Source organism: Nicotiana tomentosiformis, chromosome 3, assembly GCF_000390325.3.
Source record: "Nicotiana tomentosiformis chromosome 3, ASM39032v3, whole genome shotgun sequence".
In the NCBI taxonomy this organism is placed as follows: Eukaryota; Viridiplantae; Streptophyta; class Magnoliopsida; order Solanales; family Solanaceae; genus Nicotiana; species Nicotiana tomentosiformis.
Window position 1 is genome coordinate 105166688 of NC_090814.1, and position 19834 is coordinate 105186521.

The 19834-nt window shown below is 34.4% G+C and overlaps 1 protein-coding gene and 1 long non-coding RNA gene across 4 annotated transcripts; one reads left to right on the forward strand and one right to left on the reverse strand.

Annotated features, from left to right (window-relative positions):
- Positions 1 to 9910: 9910 nt before the first annotated feature.
- LOC104116247 (SUMO-activating enzyme subunit 1B-1-like) lies at positions 9911 to 15304 on the forward strand. 3 transcript variants are annotated; one of them, XM_009627059.4, is made up of 11 exons: positions 9911 to 10064; positions 10289 to 10393; positions 10599 to 10650; positions 10960 to 11155; positions 12042 to 12121; positions 12247 to 12363; positions 12569 to 12619; positions 13781 to 13847; positions 14605 to 14708; positions 14796 to 14900; positions 14977 to 15304. In XM_009627059.4, the coding sequence occupies exons 2-11, from the start codon at positions 10305 to 10307 to the stop codon at positions 15085 to 15087; spliced, it is 972 nt and encodes a 323-aa protein (XP_009625354.1). In that variant the 5' UTR covers positions 9911 to 10064; positions 10289 to 10304; the 3' UTR covers positions 15088 to 15304. The 3 variants fall into 3 exon arrangements, with proteins under 3 accessions (XP_009625354.1, XP_070053498.1, XP_009625356.1); XM_070197397.1 differs by having other exon boundaries at positions 9962 to 10056; XM_009627061.4 differs by lacking the exon at positions 9911 to 10064 and adding an exon at positions 10071 to 10153.
- Positions 15305 to 18141: 2837 nt separating this feature from the next.
- LOC138908798 (uncharacterized) lies at positions 18142 to 19529 on the reverse strand. The gene is made up of 2 exons (XR_011415206.1): positions 19187 to 19529; positions 18142 to 18587 (listed from the first exon to the last, which is right to left on the reverse strand). It is a non-coding gene; the product is annotated as an uncharacterized lncRNA (long non-coding RNA).
- Between the last annotated feature and the right edge of the window lie 305 nt (positions 19530 to 19834).

The window sequence follows — 19834 nt, forward strand, 5'->3', positions numbered from 1 at the left end:
TTGAGGTGTGATTCATCGTTTTGATATTGTTTGATGTTGTTTGAAGCCTCTACTAAGCTCGTATTGTATTTTGGGACATGTTGGTATAATTGGTTAAGGTCTCGAAGGCCTCGGGTGGATTTGGGAAGGTAAACGGAATGGATTTCGGACAAAGAGGGTTGCTGGAAATTTCTGTTGCAGAGCTGTTCGCCAGAAATTTCTGGTGCGTGGAGCCAACTTTGGAAGCTTATATCTCACAATCTATAAAGAATCTGAAAATATTTAAAATGTCAAAGTTGTATCACTTTGATTCTAGTTTCCAGAAAATTAAATCATTCATTATTTGGATATTTGTACAGAAAGTTATGATGGATTGAATGAATGCTGGTAGAGTAGTTTCGTCAGAAATTTCTGATGCGTAGAGCCAATTTTGGAAGCTTATATCTCGCAATTCATAAGAAATCGGAAAATTATCAAAACATAAAAGTTGTAGTTTTTTTATTTTAGTTTTCAGAAAGTTAAACCATTCATCATTTGGACATTTGTACATAAAGTTATGATCAATTGAATGAAGGCTGGTGCAAGCAAATTTTGGTGTGGACTTTTAGTGACGGAAAAAAGACTTTTAGTGACGGATGGGCAGAAACTTAAGGACCAAAAATGGTCATTTCCTTCATTTCGTTTTGAATTTTTGGAGCACGGTTCTTGGGCGGTTCTTGGGGGATTTTTAGGCGATTTTCACTGAAAAACATTGGGGTAAGTGTTCCTTATCCTATATTGATTATATTTCATGATTCCATACTCATTTACATCATGAATCCGTGAATTTATGGAAGAAAAATCAAATTTTTTGCAAAATCTTCCAAAAATAAAAATTTAAGATTTGGAGGTCGAGTTGTTATCGGAATTTGATAAAATTGGTATGGGTGGACTCGTAATTGAATGGGTTGTCGGATTTTGTGAGTTTCGTCGGATTCCGAGATATGGGCCCCACGGGCAATTTTTGAGTTAAATTTCGGATTTTGTTGGAAAATTAGTATTTTCATATGGAATTAATTCCTACAATTAGTATTCACTGAATTGAATTAATTTGGTTAGATTTGAGCTGTCCGGGGGTCAATTCAAGCAAGAAGGCGATTTTGGAATATCGGCCTAACTTCAAAAAGATAAGTGTCTTGCCTAACCTCAAGTGGGGGAATTACCCCTTAGGCATCGAGTGTTATGTGCCATTTGTGAAATGTGAAAAGCCGTGTACGCGAGGTGACGAGTATGTACTGGGGCTTATATATGCAAAATTTATTGAGTTAAAGTCTTGGACATATTGTGTAGTAAATTAGATAATTGTTGGCATATATTTAATCATCTATGTGCCACGCCTCAAATCACATTTATTGAATTTGTTTTTATATGACAATTTGATATAATTATTACTTGTATATTTATGTGAATTCCGTGAGTTTGATGGTTTGATATTTCTTGGAATTTAATTTCATTATGAATTTTTCCTATGCAAATAATTAATTAAGCAAGCTTAAGAAGAAGTATTAATATAATTATCTAAATTTGGATTAATGAAGGTGTTGCCCTATGTTAATTATTTTCTATCTCTGTTGGTTGATTTTGAGGCTTTATATACATTAAGTGGAGCCTTGGGCTATTTGTTGTGAAATTAACTGATTTTATTATATCATTGGAATTGATTGTGACCATTGGGCAAATCTTGGTATGAATTGGTGGAGGCAAATGAAGAAAGATGTATCAGGACTTGCGGCAGCATTATTGGCGGAGGCGAATGAAGAAAGACATAGTTGCATATGTATCTCGGTGTCTAAATTGCCAGCAGGTAAAGTGTAGGCATCAGAGACCTGGTGGTTTGCTTCAGAAGATAGAGATTCCTGAGTGAAAGTGGGAGCGTATCACTATGAATTTTGTTGTTGGACTCCCACAGACTCAGAGGAAGTTCGATGCAGTTTGGGTCATTGTGGACAGGCTGACCAAGTCAGTGCACTTCATTCCTGTGGCAGTTACCTATTCTTCGGAGCGGTTGGCAGAGATTTACATTCGTGAGATCGTCCGTCTCCACGATGTGCCAGTGTCTATCATTTCTGATCGAGGTATGTAGTTCACCTCGCACTTCTGGAGGGCAGTACAGCGTGAGTTGGGTACGCGGGTTGAGTTGAGCATAACATTCCATCCTCAGACGGGTGGGCAGTCCGAGCGCACTATTCAAATCTTGGAGGATATGCTCCGCGCATGTGTTATAGACTTCGGAGGATCGTGGGATCAGTTCTTGCCCCTTGTAGAGTTCGCCTATAACAACAGCTACCACTCGAGCATTCAGATAGCTTCCTATGAGGCATTATATGGTAGGCGGTGTCGGTCGCCAGTTGGGTGGTTCGAGCCGGGAGAGGCTCGGTTGTTGGGCACAGACTTAGTACAGGATGCCTTGGATAAGGTCAAGATTATTCAGGATCGACTTCGCACAGCTCAGTCCAGGCAGAAGAGTTATGCCGACCGCAGAGTTCGTGATGTTGCATTCATGGTCGGGGAGAGAGTGTTACTTCGGGTATCACCCATGAAGGGCGTAATGAGGTTCGAAAAGAAGGGCAAGTTGATCCCTAAGTATATCGGACCTTTTGAGATTCCGGAGAGAGTGGGAGATGTGGCTTACAGGCTTGTGTTACCACCTAGTTTAGCAGATGTTCATCCGGTATTCCATGTGTCCATACTTCGAAATTATCACGGCGATCCGTCCCATGTGTTAGATTTTAGCTCTGTCCAGTTGGACAAGGATTTGACTTACGAGGAGGAGCCAATGGCTATTCTAGCCTGGCAAGTTCGCCAGTTGAGATTAAAGAGTTACCCTTCAGTTCGAGTGCAGTGGAGAGGTCAGCCTATTGAGGCAGCTACTTGGGAGTCCGAGTCCGATATGCGAAGTAGATATCCCCACCTTTTTACCAGCCTAGGTACTTTTCTATGTTCGTTTGAGGACGAACGGTTGTTTTAGAGGTGGAGAATGTGATGACCCAAAAGGTTATTTTATGTTTTAGAACTCGAATATGCGCTCTTAAGCATTGAAAATCTTATTTTTACCCTCCTCGATTTGCGTGCACAGTCTGGGCGTGTTTCCGGAAAACTTTTATGTCGCAAATTGATGAAAATAAAAAATTTTACTTTAAAAATTGATTTTAGTTGACTTCGGTCAATATTTTTTGTAAACGGGCCCGGATCCCTGTTTTGACGGTCCCGGTGGGTTCGTATCTAATTATGGGACCTGGGCGTATGCCCAGAATCGAATTCGGAGGTCCCTAGCTCGAGTTTTGAATTTTTGATGAAAATTAAAAGTCTGAAAATTAATTTTATTTTAAGAATTGGTTGATATTTGGCCTTGTTGATATTGGGTCCGTATTTTGGTTCCGAAACCTGGTATAGGTCCAATATAATATTTAAGACTTGTCTGTAAAATTTGGTGAGAAACGGAGTTGATTTGATGTGATTCAGACGTCCAGTTGAGAAATTAGAAGTTTTAAAGTGTTCTTGAGAATTTCATTTGATTTGGTGCTAAATTCGTAGTTCTAGGTATTATTTTGGCGATTTGATCGCGTGAGCAAGTTCGTATGATGTTTTTAGGCTTGTGTGCATGTTTGGTTTGGAGCCCCGAGGGCTCGGATGAGTTTCGGATAGGCCACGGGATGTTTTGGACTTTGGAAAATCTGATTTTCTGCAGATTCTGGTGTTCTAGCATGTCCTTCTTCGCATTCGCGAAGGTCCTCTCGCGAATGCGAAGAGTAAGCTGATGAGGCCGGAATTTTCTTCTTCGCGAACGCGAAGGTTTGGTCGCGAACGCAAAGCGATGAGGGCAGCCTACGCGAACGCGTAGTGTTAGGCACTGGGGGGGGGGGAGGTGTCAACCTTTCCTTCATCACGAACGCGAGCAAATATCTCGCGAACGCGAAGGCCAGGGGGGTAGCCTACGCGAACGTGAACACTGTCTCGCAAACACGAAGACTTGGCAGCCAATGCTCTTCGTGAACGCGACAGCGGCCTCGCGAACGCGATGCACACTGTCGCCCAACACTTAAAACAGAATCCAACACGGGATTAAGCCATTTTTCCCACTTTTCACAAAACAAAAGGGCTAGAGGCGATTTTCAAGATTTATTTTCTTCCCCAAAGTGTTGGTAAGTGATTCTAAACCATTTTCTTTCAATTACCCATTACATTTTATGAATTATCAACCTAAAATCTAAAGTTTTCATGGTAGAATGAGGGGTTAGGGTAGAAACTAGAAATTTCGAAAATTTGGGGATTTAGACCTCAATTTGAGGTCGGATTCCAAAAACAATTACATATTCGGGCTCGGGGGTGAATGGGTAAATAGATTTTGGTCCGAACCTCGGGTTTTGACCAAGCAGGTCTGGGGTCAATTTTTTGACTTTTTGGAAAAAAAATTGGAAAATTTAATTTATGCAATATAATTGATTCCTTTAGAAATATTTGATATTATTGAGTCATTTTTGAATAGATACAAGTGGTTTGGAGGTGAATTCTAGAGGAAAAGCTGTGATTGAGAATTAAGTGGCCTTCAGAGCGATGTAAGTATTGTGTCTAACCCTGACTTGAGGAAATTAGGAACCTTAGACTATTTGCTATGTGAAATTCATGTGAGCGGCGTATATGTGAGGTGATGAGTACTTATGCGCCGTCAATTTACCTATTTTCCATGTTTCTTCTGTTTTTCTTATATTGTCTCTTTCGTATGCCTAATTGCTATGTGTTTATACTAGTGTTGTTAAATTGATCGTTCTTATCATGTTTACGAATTTTTTGGTGATATATTGTGGAACCAAATGTTGAAGTAGGCTTGTACTTGTTATTCTATCTCCCTGTTATTATTTATGCATTACATTTTGGTAAGGGAGAATGTTAATGCACGAAGGTTGATGTCGTGCCATAATGTGAGTGTTAATGCACGAAGGGTGATGCCGTGTCGTTCCTATTGATTTATGGTGAGACTAGGAGTAAAAGCACGAAAGGTGATGTCGTGCATTTTTCCTTTACTGTATTCGTGTTCCTGTTGATTCATAATATATTGGTTGTTCCAGTTATCATTACGCTGTAGTTCTTTATCTCGTATTTCCCCCAGCATATTTCTCCCTCCCGATATCTCCTGTCTAATTCTTCATTACTGTTATTTGTATATACATTGTTAAACTACACAGGTTGATTTGTAGGTGCCTTGCCTTAGCCTCGTCACTACTTCGTCGAGGTTAGGCTCGACACTTACCAGTACATGGGGTCAGTTGTACTGATACTGCACTCTGCACTTTTTGTGCAGATTTTGGTACCTGCTCGGGTTGATCGAGATTTTAGTTGTTGGACCCGCTATCCGGAGACTCAAGGTAGATCTGTCGGCGTTCACAGACCTTGAAGTCCCCGTCTATCTTTTCTGTTTTACTGTTTCTTTCATTCAAACAGTGGTATTTCTCTCAGACTATTGCTTGTAGTGAATTCTAGAATGCTCGTGAATTGTGACTCCAGATCCGAGTGATAGTAATTGATACAGTCTTTATATTATTCCGCACTTATTATATTTCATCTTAGCTAATTATTGTTATTTACTAAATGAAAATAAGGATTTGGTTTAATGATTCTCTAACGTTGGCTTGCCTAGCAAGTGAAATGTTAGGCGCCATCACGATCCCGACGGTGGAAATTCCGGATCGTGACAACTCCTCATTAAATTACATGGAGTGAGTACTGATACATTACAATGTCTTTCATTTGCTATAACGTTATGGGTGTTTAATTCATCTAGAAGAGTATAAAAATAACAAAGAAGTGGAAGAGTTTCAATTCCATTATTACATTAGCTTAGTTGAGAATACAAAAAGATTTCGCTAGTTACAGGGACATCTCATGCGTACGTTGCATTCTATGTTTTCATTATTTATTCATATAATAAAGAGTAGTAGAAATTATTGGAATACTATTTGATTGTAAGGGTAAAGTAAATTTGTAAATTAATTTTTGACTTTAAAGTTGATTAACATAATTAATTAATTGCTCCACATAAAGTTAGTTCAAATAAATTATTAAATAAAGGGTAGTTTGGTCATTCTGCTTTTGAAGGATATTTTAAGTCTTTTAACTTTGACTTAGGGTCTTCACACTTATAATATAGTATATATATATATATATGATGTGATTAACTTTGACTTAGGATATTCACACTTATAATATAGTATATGATATAGATAGATAGATATACTCTATACGTTTATGTATGCCACTGAAGCCGTTTCTTTTCTTTTCCCAAAATCATACGTTCTTTTCTTTTCCCAAAATCATATGTTACAAACTCTTATTCTTTTAACTATGACATTCCAAGATTTATTAACCTTTTACTTTATTACATTATAGTTGAGAATGACATGTGAACAATACAATAAACAGCCTCTTCAGAACATATAATCCCTCTGGTCTACAATAAGTTACCAGTTTGCTTTAGGCACGCCCATTAAGAAAATACTAAATTCTATACAAAAATACCTAGTATGACTAAACTACCCTTAATTAAATATTGGTCACATAGTTATAGTGGATTTAATGTTATGAGTAAGATAATTTTTTAGGGATATGCACATAAGGGTAAAAGAGTAAAAACAAATTGAATTTTTTCTTGATTACATAAATGGACACTTATTTTGGACCAAAATGAAAAAGTAAATTGGTCACTTATTGTGAATCGGAGAGAGTAAAATTCTTCCAGGACGGTAAGATCTGTCAAAGCAACAAAAATTAAAACTAACCAATTAGCTAGACAAAATTTATGGTAAACATTAGATTTAGTTACAGCTTACAACATAAGTTTTGTCAAGTTGACCCTTCTTCCATTTCGTACTATACATATAAGTGTATGTTGGAATTAAGACCTTTAGAAAATTAGATATGGTTTTTGGGTCAATCATACAGTTGAAATAATTATGCACATTTCTCCCTTATACAAAGCACACAAATTAAAATAACTTTAGATTGGTAATAATATGTTTTAATGAATCATGATTAGGTGAAAAAAATCTATATGAAAATATATTTCATGCATCTATTCATTCAGTGTAAACATCGAGTGTGGATAATTTTTTACCCTATTTTAATTTTCTAAAGTAAAAAGTGCATTCTTATATTTTTGAGTCTACGCGACATGTTTTACAGTAGGGTTTTTTGGTTTAAACTTGTTTCACAGTATGTACCAACCTGAAACTGTTGCATAAAAAAAGTAATTTATCTTATTTGGCACAATAACATAATTAACCTTAGTCCATGTGATTAAACAGATTGGTGCGTGTGAACAATTCCTCTATTTTTTTTAGATCTAAAGGTCAACATATCTTTGAAAATATAGTTATTTCTTTGGTTTTTAAAAGTAGTTGTGAATAAAATAACAATGTAAAAATCTTACAACTATCTATCTTATGAAGAAATACAATTATCCAATCATGACAGGAAAAATAAATGTTAGTAAAATTTAATATCTTTAGCCATTTTCATTATATTATGCGACTATTGCACTTCAAGTTCCTTGAATATTTCAGTTTCCCAACATATTGTTAATTATGAATGGAAATGAATCCACACCCCCCCCCCCCTTCTGGATTTTCATTCGTTTTACATTCTTTCTACTTCTCCTGAATTATCTGTAAAGAGAAAAGATACCAAAAGCAGCATAAAACAAGAGGTCCTCTTCTTGGATAGGAGCATTAACCATGCCTACTAATCTAAAGCAAGATTATGACAAAAAACTTGGTAAGTTAGTCAGTTAAATTTCATCATGATTACCGTAGTAAACTCCATATATTATATATAGGTGAAATATATATGAACCCCCAATGGATATATATAGAATTAATTTATTCATTTATTTATGTTGGGCTTCAGGTTTGAAGATGTTAGTATGTCATGTAGAAGAAGAAGAAGAAAAAATTGAACATGTTATTTTAACAAGATGTCAGATTCTCATTCCCATGTTTGGCAGGTACGCACTATATATAATGCCTGCTTCGCGCTCTACTGTGTTTTCCTACCAAATAATAACAGGCAGTCGGGTCAGACATAAGCCGATAAAAAACGAGTAATGCAAAAATGAATAAAGTATTTGACCGGGCCCATATTTAATATAGATAGAAATTGGTTAACCAACGGATAATATAATCACTTTTGAGAAAATTTTTAGTCTCCCAAACTTGAAGAACCTCCAATTTGGGTCTTTGCAAATGTAGAAGTTAAACTCATTATCCATTGATTATCTATTTTTTAAATGGATAATAGGGATCTTATTCATATTTAATCTATTTTTAAAAAGTTCATTTTGCCACCACTAATTGTACTCTTCTTATCTGTGTTCACGAAGATGCACATAACAACTTTTGTCTAGTTAAGATTGAACACCAATATGAAGCAAATAATACAATTGCACTAGAATTGTTTGATATAGATGAGATTTCTTCGCCCTTAATCTAAGATCTCGGTCCGATCCTTGAGAATAACTCCTAATAGGGAACACTCCATTTGAGACTGCTCGATAACACGAATTTTAATCAGTCAGTAACTTATTTTCGAATATCGAATTGTTAAAAAAAAAAAATAAATAAAGGAGAGAATTGTTGGCTTGTGTCTATGTTTACTTTGTACTTCTTTACTTAGAAATTATGGAAATCTCTGTGACTATTTTCTTTTTGTTCAATAAGGTTTCCAGTTTTTCTTTACAAAATTCCCAAAAGGAGGATTTAATTTTTGCAAATCTCTTGTGTTACTCCAGATGTACTCCTTAAGACTCTCCGCAATCTGATTGTCTAATTTTCTTTATAATGTTTAATCGAACTTTTGAATTGAAATTTAATGTGAATATAAGCATGTCCAAGAAATACTTATTCTTATTATATTTTTTTGGTACATTTGTTATTTTATTTTGCTGCGAAAGCGTCGCTATAGTCTCTCTCAATTTGTTACACTCTTGTTTTTTGGTTTCTAAATTGGTGTCTAGTATTTGCTTTGAAACCTTACTAGTTCGATTTTGCATAAAACCGTTCCGGGCCACTCTGGGTAAAGCACTTCTTATCAAAAGGATCCTCCCTCTGAGAATAAAAATTTACCCGCATCGAACGTTTAAACTAAACCAATAAATATATAACACATGTCTTTACAATTATTGTGATATCACTAAACTATAATTAAATAATTTCTTCATTATTTAAGTGATGGATTAACTCAAATAGCCACCCACTTAATTAATCTTTTAAACTAAAAATAGCCGGCGGATGTATAACATATGTATAGTTCATTTACAATATGTGTATAACTACGTATATTAATCAATATATAATTTATGTATATCAGTTAGGAAAAGTAAGCTGTGAATCTGGCCGGCTATTTGTGTAACGATCTCTTAAATAATACACCTTCTTTTCTTAAATTATCACTTTACCATGATAAATGATTTAGGATAAATATTTGATGCAGGTAAAGTTTTACTATATTCAAGACTCGAACGTAAAACCGCTTATTATGATGAAATATTTTTCGCAAGTCCGACTCAGCACAGAATGCAGTTTAAAGAGTATGACATCAATTAAGAAGACACCATCGAAGAATATCGCGTTTTACTATAGATTTTGCCTCAAATATTTTAAATAATATTTAAAAATTATTTTAAATAAGTATTAATTTATCAACTTGAAACATTTTTCAACTTCAAAATATTTTGAAGTTTGAAACATAAGCTTTTGGATTAATTTCATCAACTTTTTGAAATTAAAAAACACTAGATTAGTTTTATTCTTAAAATTATATTTCCTAAAAAAGCAGTAGTAATAAATTGCTTACAACTTTTCTCATATCAAAGTTTAGGAAAATTAAATCTTGAAATGGAAGTCATCATTTATATGAGGAGTAATTTTCAATCAGTTTTACTTTGACTTCACTATTTGACCAAACAGAAAGCAAAACCAAAGAGAAGAAAATAGAGACGCTGCGAAGTAGAACCCTATATTCTTCTGCAAACAAGCTCAGTTCTTCTGTGGTTGAGTGTATGCTCTCTTTCCACTACTTCGTCGTCTTCTTTTTTTCCAATTTTCCTTTCGAGAAACGAACCCGATCCGGAGGTTTTTTGAGCTGGGTGCGGGTCGGGGAGTTTCTATTTGTTATTGCGCGTCTTCTTTATGCAATTACATTGAACAGATTCGACTTTGGTTTTGAGGTTATAATTTGTTGTTATTGCTTTATACTTGAGTAATGCTATTTTTTTTTTCAGGCTGCAATTGGGACAAATGGGAACAGAAGGTGAACAATTGACGGAGCAGGAAACTGCCATTTATGATCGTCAAATTAGGGTTTGGGGTGTTGATGCTCAGAGAAGGTAAATATCAATATGACGCGTCACGAACAGATAGCTGTTTAGCATGTACATCCACTTACTGATTAAAAAAGAAAAAAATATACATCGACTTAAACACATAAATTTGTATACCAGCTTTTTATTTGGAAATAAAGAAAATAAGTAGTAGAACATCTCTATTTATTCGATTTGGATTTCAATCTGTATTATTTGTTGTTTGCTTCAGGCTCAGCAAATCTCATGTATTTGTTAGTGGACTGAAAGGAACTAGTGTTGAGGTAGCTTTTCTACTTTTTGAACTCTTTTTATTGTTAATATATTTTTACTATGGCACAGTGTTTTTCGCAGCAACACTCAACAGAACATATTAATCACTAATTATAGTATTGTCTCTTTGAATTGGGCTATTACATGATAATTCACCAAGCTCATAAATATTACACGTCATGATTATTGGCCCCTTGATATGTTCCTATCGAACATCTGGAGTACCAGTTGCTAAAATTAATTTTGAGTAGCTTCTTGTACTTGTTCTAACTTATTTGTTTGTCTATGTTTTGTTTAATTATTTACCTTTCTTTTCCCAGTTCTGCAAGAATATTGTTTTAGCTGGAGTAGGTAGTTTGACGCTGAATGATGATCGCTTGGTAACAGAAGAACTATTATTAGCTAATTTCTTAATTCCTCCTGATGAAAATGCTTTCCGTGGGAAGTCCGTTGCTGAGCTTTGCTGTGATTCATTGAAGGATTTCAACCCTATGGTTTCTGTTGCTGTAGAGAAAGGTTTTTTTTTTTTTTTGGATGAACTATTAGTTTGCTAGTTTCTGTTGCTGTAGAGAAAGGTTTTTTTTTTTTTGGATGAACTATTAGTTTGCTTCTTTCCTCTATCTCATGCAAAATTTTGCATTTTCATTGTTGTTGCTTTATCTGGACATTGCTTCTTATGTCATGCTTGCCTCATCGAATGGAGTCTCAAGTTGAATGCAGGATGAAAGGAACATAGTAAGGTGGGGATTTAAAACGGAAACAAGAAATTATAAATGACTAAGCACAGCATCACAGTTTCACTAGCATCATCTGTCAAAAAGAATGCGGAGGATACTTTGATAAGTATACTCAGTTTCAAGGGAAAAGCTTAGGATGTCTCACAAAAAAAGAATTGGTTTCTTCTTAAAGTTGTTACTTATTTTGCAGAATAAGCATTTGCATTTCTTGATTCGCTGCCGTGGTGCATCAGGAAATTTCCGTGTCACGTGGTGTTGTAAACTTAGGCTCTAGAATCTTTTGACAAACGGCCATAATCACCTGAATCTAAATCAGCTCAATGTCAGCCACAGAAAACTCTCACTTTCTCCCAATTTTGCCTCAGCTGTCTGGTTATTCATCTAATTGCTTACATTATAATAGTGATTTTCCTTTAAGCTGACCACTGAATGAGGCTGTAATACACACGTGCATTTTAAGCTGTTAGATAACTCATTCAATAATTGCAAATCCTATAATACAGCAAGCTTGTTATTATGTTATTTTTTAGCTTGACTTCCTGATGTGCTTGTTTTTGACATTTCGTTATGTGTTAAGTAACTTTGTCTATTTAATGTCAAAATCAATTTTTCTGTTTCAAAGCTGTTGGAAATTTCTCATGTGACTTTTATACTATATTTTTCAGGCGCTCTCTTCAATTTTGACGCTGATTTCTTTCAGAAGTTTGATGTTGTTGTTGTTAGCTGTTGCTCCCTTTTGACGAAAGTAAAATTATCCTTCCATTATATGCTGTTTTAACTAATCTTTAATAAAATTATCAGATTCCTTCCTAACTGGTACCTTTCGGGAAATACTGACAATAGTTGTTTTGATTATGTTTCCTTTTGCAGAAATCAGTAAATGCTAAGTGTCACAAGTTGCCAAAGCGTGTTGCATTTTACAGTGTAGAATGCCGAGACTCCTGTGGTGAGATATTTGTTGACTTGCAGAATTACAGCTATTGTAAGGTTATAACCAACTCATTTCTTTGTTTATTTCTCTTTGTTCTGCTGGATTATATCCTTTTCTCTCTTAAATGTAATCTTCCCCCCTAAATGATTAAGGTAGAGTCACTGATCTTTTTTCCCTCTATGTCCACTTGGTCTATGTCTTTTTCATATTAAAAGAAAGTGGACCTCAAGGCCTTCAGTAAATTCTCTGTTACTTTTGCAGAAAAAAAATGAAGAGACGATGGAATGCACATTGCAGTATCCAAGTTTTGAGGTATAACTTCATTGAAGCATAAACTAATAATATTTGTTTTTATTTAGCCATAATAGTATTTTGCTAACTTGTTCCACTGTTAAAGTTATATATATCTTTCTATTTATGATAAATATTTTTAGGTTAAATAAATTTTGAAGTCTTTAGTCAGCAAAAGCATAGTCCAATTGAAAGTCAAAACTGAAACAAATTCTCATTGAGGTCAATCGTAGAAATTTTTTCGACTCAAGTTTATAACATCTATGTGTCTAGCAGAAAATATATCATGACTATCAAAGATTGGAGACATTATAGTAGTTTCAACAAACAAATGATATTTTATTTCGTATCACAAGCTTATAGCATGCACGTTTCACCTTCTGAAGATAGAGCCTGATGTTTGTGTTTTCATTTCTTAAATCACTTTTTACCTTGTCTCAATGCATTTATAAGTACTTGATGGTCAGCTTAAATTTGTATGTGGTATTTGTGTAGCTTGTAAAAGTATATGGCAGCTTTTAATTGTAGACGATTTGCCTAAGTGATTGTCCATATTGTGCAAGTCTATGATTCAGACTAACTAGAATACAAAGCACAGAGATGATCTCCCTACATACCACATCCTTCTGAATGTGTTGTCAATGCCATTGAGGAATCATCAAAACTTGCTTCCTGTGGTTTCTTTTGCACCTGTCTCCCGTCATTGCCTTTTTCTGTACTAGCCATTCCCAGACATCGATTACAGCTTTGGCAATTTGTTTATTACCAGTCTCAGCACGGATATAGTTCACATTTCCAGTTCTAGTTTAAATTCAGACACATTTGGTTGCATCTAGATTTGAAATTCTTTGGGTATTAATCTTCCTAACAATAAACAAGGACAGAAATGCAGTAACTTTTTGAATAAAATTTACATGCAATTCTGAAGTCATAATATTGTCGAAAGGTACTGACAAATACCTAAATTACCTTACACTATAATATTTTCTACACAATGAAGAATCCTTTTCGAACCCCGTTAACAACAAAATGTGCACTAAAGAATCCCTTTCATATCCCGTTAACAAAAATATCGAATGAAAAGCTTGACTTCATCATTACTCGTTTTTTAAGTCCATAGGGTTTCCTTATTTCCTATGTTGCTGAGTATTGCCACAATTGCCCTAAGATTAATATTTGCAGGAAGCCATTGCAGTCCCCTGGAGATCTCTACCCAAGAGGATGTCAAAGCTATACTTTGCAATGAGAGGTAATTGTATTGCTCTGTTTCTTGTAAATTCTTATGCAGCTATTGTGATGGGTTGTCTAATACAGCGACTTCTTATCTGAGATTTGCTAAATGTCACTTGGTATTCAGCATTCCATAAAGGAGAGTTATCTGAGTCAGAACTATGATGATTTGCTTAATTTCTGAAAACTTTTGCTTGTCCATAGATCAGAAATACAGAAAGTAAGGACCAATCATATACATCTGAGAAGTGGGCCTATAGGAAATGTTAATCTCCAGCATGCAGTAATGTTAGCATAATCGTGTCCCCCCTCCCTTACTCCCGCCTCTGGGAAATACATATAGAAAACGTTTTTCTCCAGCAGGCAGTATTCTCATCCAGGACTTGTCAGAAAAGAGGACTTGCACGTGCTATTCAAATACTATGTTGTTAATTATAATTGACAAGCATGAATATTTTTGAGAAACTTGACTGGGTACTGTCCGAAATTTATGACTTTGTGTACTTGACTTCTTTCTCGCCGTATACTATTTATGCTTTTTCTAAAATGTCTTTTAGTTGTAGTGAATGTTGTTGACTAATAGCAGTTGCCGGTCATAATCCAAATTTTGGCAGCCTGAACGTGTAATATATCAATGACGATCTTATTGTTAGTGATCTGAATAGTAATAATGGTGACAAATTGATAACACGTTCTTCTGATATATAGCTTGAGCGGAAGAATAATTTATTTATGTGGCTTGTCACCTGACTCCTTGACCACTAACTCTGTTGCAGTTATAGAAAGGTTTGAAGAGCTTGAGGGCCGGAATCCTGGAGAAACTTCTGCTGATGACCTTCAAAATGTTCAGAAGTTGAGAAAGGAACTCTGTGAGGCACATGTATATCCCCGGAATCTGATATGCTCTTGTATATAAGTTTCATTCCTTTCCTCTAGGTTGCTAACCTATATTTCCTCTTGATTACAGTGCTTAAACGAATCTCAGATCCCAGATTCTCTTCTGCAAAGATTGATAGCAAGTAGAAGCGAATTTCCTCCTGTCTGTGCAATCATGGGAGGAATTCTTGGACAGGTAATTATGCCACTGTTGTGTTGACTAAAACTTTTGGACTTCTTTACTAATGTGTTGTAATTCTCTTCCTTTGCAGGAGGTGATAAAAGCAATATCTGGCAAAGGAGATCCTCTTAAGAACTTTTTCTTCTTTGATGCCATGGATGGTAAAGGGATAATAGAAGATATATCGAATGTCAACAGCTGAGGATGGTCTGACTTAATGATAGAAACCGTCTTTTAAGGAAAGCTGACCTTTCTGGGGTATCTTTTAGGTAAACCATATGACTAATTACAGCTAAACCTGTGGACATTCATTCAACTTAGAGTTCTGATTAGCAAAATTTATGATGTTTTTGACACTTGATACCATCAGTTGAGGGTTCGCGTTGGCTAATATTCTGAAACATGCGGATATTGTCTCATTTTCAGTTGTCACTATTCTCTCGAGATCTCTAGGCATGCTAAGTTACTCTCCTCATGCTGCCTTCATGGCCTAAGTTGTTCTGAACTGCATGTTTTTTATACCAATCTTTTACTCAAACCCTTCTAATTATTAGTTGTACATGATCTCTTCTGCCAGTCATTGATTTGAGAATCACCAAAAGGAAAATAAAAATAAAATGGTTCGACAAATTTGACATAATTTTATATTAGCATCTTGGAATGAGACATGTTATAACATCACCATTATGTATATTCTTAATAAACGACTTATTCAGCATACTCAAGTTTCCACCGAGTAAAGTTGACTGTTGCAATTTATGTCGAAGAGTAATTTTTCTGATGATATTGTTGGAAGTTCCAAGTTTTAAAATATGCTATTACTAGTTTTGAAAGCGATGTTATTAGAGAGTTAAACAAACTATTGGCTTGCCGAAGTGTCAAATTTTACACGAGAGAAAAGACTACAAAAACAGAAGAATTTTAAAATGCTGAAGGAGAGATCTACGAGAGAAAAGAATACTGGAACAGATAATTTAACAGTAAAAGTAATCCAAAAATGAAACTGCTACAGAATGGACAGCCGACGAATAAATGTTGAAACTTGGTAGCGTTACCGGTGCCCTTTGGTTTGTAGCATCGTTTACAACAACCACAAATCCTAGAGTGGGTCGGGGAAGGGTAATGCATATGCGGACCTTACCAATGTCTTGTGAAGATAGAGAGGTTGTTTCCGAAGATTAATCTAAGAATACGAGAGTACAAGATTAATACTACTACCTACTGGTATGGCATAGGAATACATTCGACTAGTCACTAATGTTTTACCGTGATTTTCGACGTCCACACCTTTATCGTTAAATAATGATCATGTTATGACGGAGAACGAAACCGGAAATCCATAGTTAATGTAAACCTCGTTTGCAAAATTATAGTATCTAATCCAGAGGCGGAGCCAGGATTTAAAACTTATGGGTTCAGAATTCAAGTTCTTTTAAGTTACTGGGTTCTAACTTAATAATTTATGCATATTCAATGAATTTCTTAAGACAAATATAAGGTTTTGACCAAAGCTACTGGGTTCGGCCGAACTCATAGCCAAAAGGCTGGCTCCGCCCCTGATCTAATCAGTGGCGGATCCAAAATTTTACGCAAGCGGTTCAACTTAAAACGACCTTAACCAACGATAGGGGTTGTACTGATAAGCGGGATTTGTGGCGCTTTTTTTTGTTTGGGTTCATAAGGATATCTTAAAAAAATGAATAATTAAATAATAAACAAAAGAGGTCCGAATTCTGTTCTTCTTTAAAAAAAAAAACAAATAGGGCACAAAACTTAAAACATTTAACAAAAACCAATTACTTTAACTAAAAATGTTAACAGTTACTTAGTTTTATATTTTTATTTAAACTTTAAAAAAACATTCTATTTACTCAATTTAGATTTTAGAGTTTTATTAAACTCTAATAAATTAAAAATAACAAAGTTATTAATTTAGAAAAATAATAGGACAACAGAAAATAAAGAGTTATAACTTAAAATAAACTAGTAACTATAAGAGAAGATAGCTTATAAAGTGAACTAACAATTTAATTGTAATAAAAATAAACAATTTAAGATAACCTAGTTTAATATGAACTAACACAATACAAATAATTTCAAGATATGCACTTGCATATTTTAGCAAAAAATACTGTAAGATTTCATCTATTGAAGTTAAATAGACCGGAGATTAATTCTTATTGGATTTCATTAGAGGATCATATAGAAAATAAAATAGAGATAAAAGAAAATAAAAGCACACTTAAGGGAATAAAGTAGCTGGCTATTCGTTTAAAAAAAGAATTACCTAACAATGCAAGCTATTTATTAGGCCCTTTGGCATTAAAGGGACATGCACGTGCACTTAATATGCACACAGGAACAAAACTAAAAACGCTACCATTAGGTTTCGAACTCGAGACACTTTAGTTAACCTCGAACCCGCTAGACCACTTTTTCAACTGGATGGACTTATATAAAATGGGTTCATATATTCTCATTTTACGGAATTTAACTTATGTAAAATATCAAAATTTTTAAGGAAGCGGATTCATTTGAACCCTTTTGACCTTATGTGGGTCCGCCCCTGTATCTAATATGCTTTATAAATAGTTTGACGGAGGGCAAATCAGGCAAATCATAAATCTACTATGGTACGTTTTTACTTCTTTTTTTTTAATGTTATTTCCGGTTAAGAGCGCTTGAATCACTCCAAGAGAAACCAACAAGAAAAAGTTGAATGCAAATAGGAACCTAAGAAGCTGACTTAAGAGAATGCACGAAAACCTGATTAGTAGCATTTATTCAAGCTTTCTTCGAATCAGACTCAAATCAATGTTGAATACAAGAAGAATGCGTGTAATTTACTGTCCAGAATGCCTTAAATTTAACACGACTTCATTGTCTGTAACATATCAACGGTTATTAACATTTTAAGCAGCAAAAAAGGATTATGATTAAATATTTGTTATTACATCCTAAGAAGTAAGAAGCATATATAATGAATCACTGGATGAAGCTTTATTTTTCTTTTTCCCTGCTACGTTTCCAAAATGTGAAGTTGGTGAAGTGCGAATATGGGACATTAGGATGCATATCGATTTGTTCGGTAATAATCAATAAGTTTAATACCAATTTTTACGTGCTAATAGTTTATGCTTAAAAAAGATATAAGTTGTTTCTGTGCGTATGACATAAACAAGTTGTATTAAATAACAGTTTTAGACAACCAAATACCAAAAAACAAAATTACAAAAAAATTTAACAAATGTTATACTCCATACAAAATAGTCTTAGGGTATCATAATCATTTTCTGTGCCCCAACTTAGACACTACAAACAATGTTAATTGATACATTTAACTTTACTACACTAGAACATAAAAAACTTATCCAACTAAAAAGTTCTCTTCACATCCTAAATTACGAGGTGTTATTGTTCCATGATATGCTAAGAATCATACTCCTATATAGTTTCTTGAAAAGGAAAAATTTAATTGTTATGGTACAAGAACAATTTTCCTCATATTTCATGTCACTTTTAAGCTACAAATTTCATATCAGAATGCCAGACTAAGTTTACGTAACATTATAATCCATGCAATCTCAAATGTTATCCCAATAATATCATCTACAATATGAACATCAAACTACATTAACAACATACCCAGTGATATCCCACAAGTGGGGTCTGCTGAGGATAGTGTATAGACAGACCTTACCCCTACATTGCGAAGATGGATAAGTTGTTTCCGATAGACTCGTGGCTCAAGAAAATCATAATCACAGCAGTCATGAAAAAGAAATATGGTAGTATAGAAGCCATGGAAAAAGAAACAGTAACAACAACAAGAAAATAAGATAACCGAAATAAAAAATAATAGGCGGTGATAGAAATCAAAAAATAAGAAAATACAGAAGTGATACTAATATTAGTGGTACGGGAAAAGAAAAACTACTGAAAATTATTTGTCCAATATTTGAAGAAAAAAATGACAAGAAGGTAAAACCCCATTGACATCTTGAAATATTCTTTGTTCTATTAGAGATTAGAGACAATATATGTAAACAAAACATTATCTTTTTACTTGATCAGGATCAGCATAAGCTTCACCATTTTTGTCAAAGAAATGGAAAGAAAAGATAACACAAAAAGGGTAGAAGAGGCTAAGATGATATTGGCACGGCTCAATCAAATTAAATGACACAAAATGTTTGGGGAATTTGATTTGATTGAGTCATTCCAACATCATTCTACAAGCTTTACATATGCTGCTAAATACAAAGAGAAAAATAAAAAAGAATAAGAGATTTTTAATTTACCTTTCCACTTCATATGTTGTAGATCATCAAAAACTAAGAGCTTGTTGTTGCAATATTTCTAATAGCCGGCATGTTTATGGTAGAAAATGATGTAACCCTAATTTAGAGAGGAGAAAAGGGAATAACTAATAAGAAAGAAAAATAGTATTATTGGAATTTATAGTAAAAAAAACATAAGATTAAGTCAAATGAGCTTTCCACGACATACGTAGTGGTTGATGATAAACACCTAAAATGTCACAAAAATAGGTCCCCTCTCCCTCAATTATATTTCTGTTTGCATTTACAAAGATTGCTTTTTAATCATTTGTCAACTTGTTGCTAACCTAACCTAATTTTCATTTATAAATGTGCTTTTTCATAGTTGTCAATACGCCATCACCATTATGTCATTATAATAGATCGTATATTTTGCTTAAATATGTATTTTTTTCTCTCCCTAAATTCTGTATAACCACACTCACAAATATGGTTTAAACAGTGGTGGAATCACGTTTTCGAATAAAGGAAAAGGAATATGACTAATCTCTTATTCTATTTTACCTTAGATTTTACCCCCCAAAAAACAATTGTGGTGAAATTAAAAAATAGCCAAATTTACAAGTGGTAATTGAAAAATACCCACAGTTTCAAAAGTAATCGAAATTT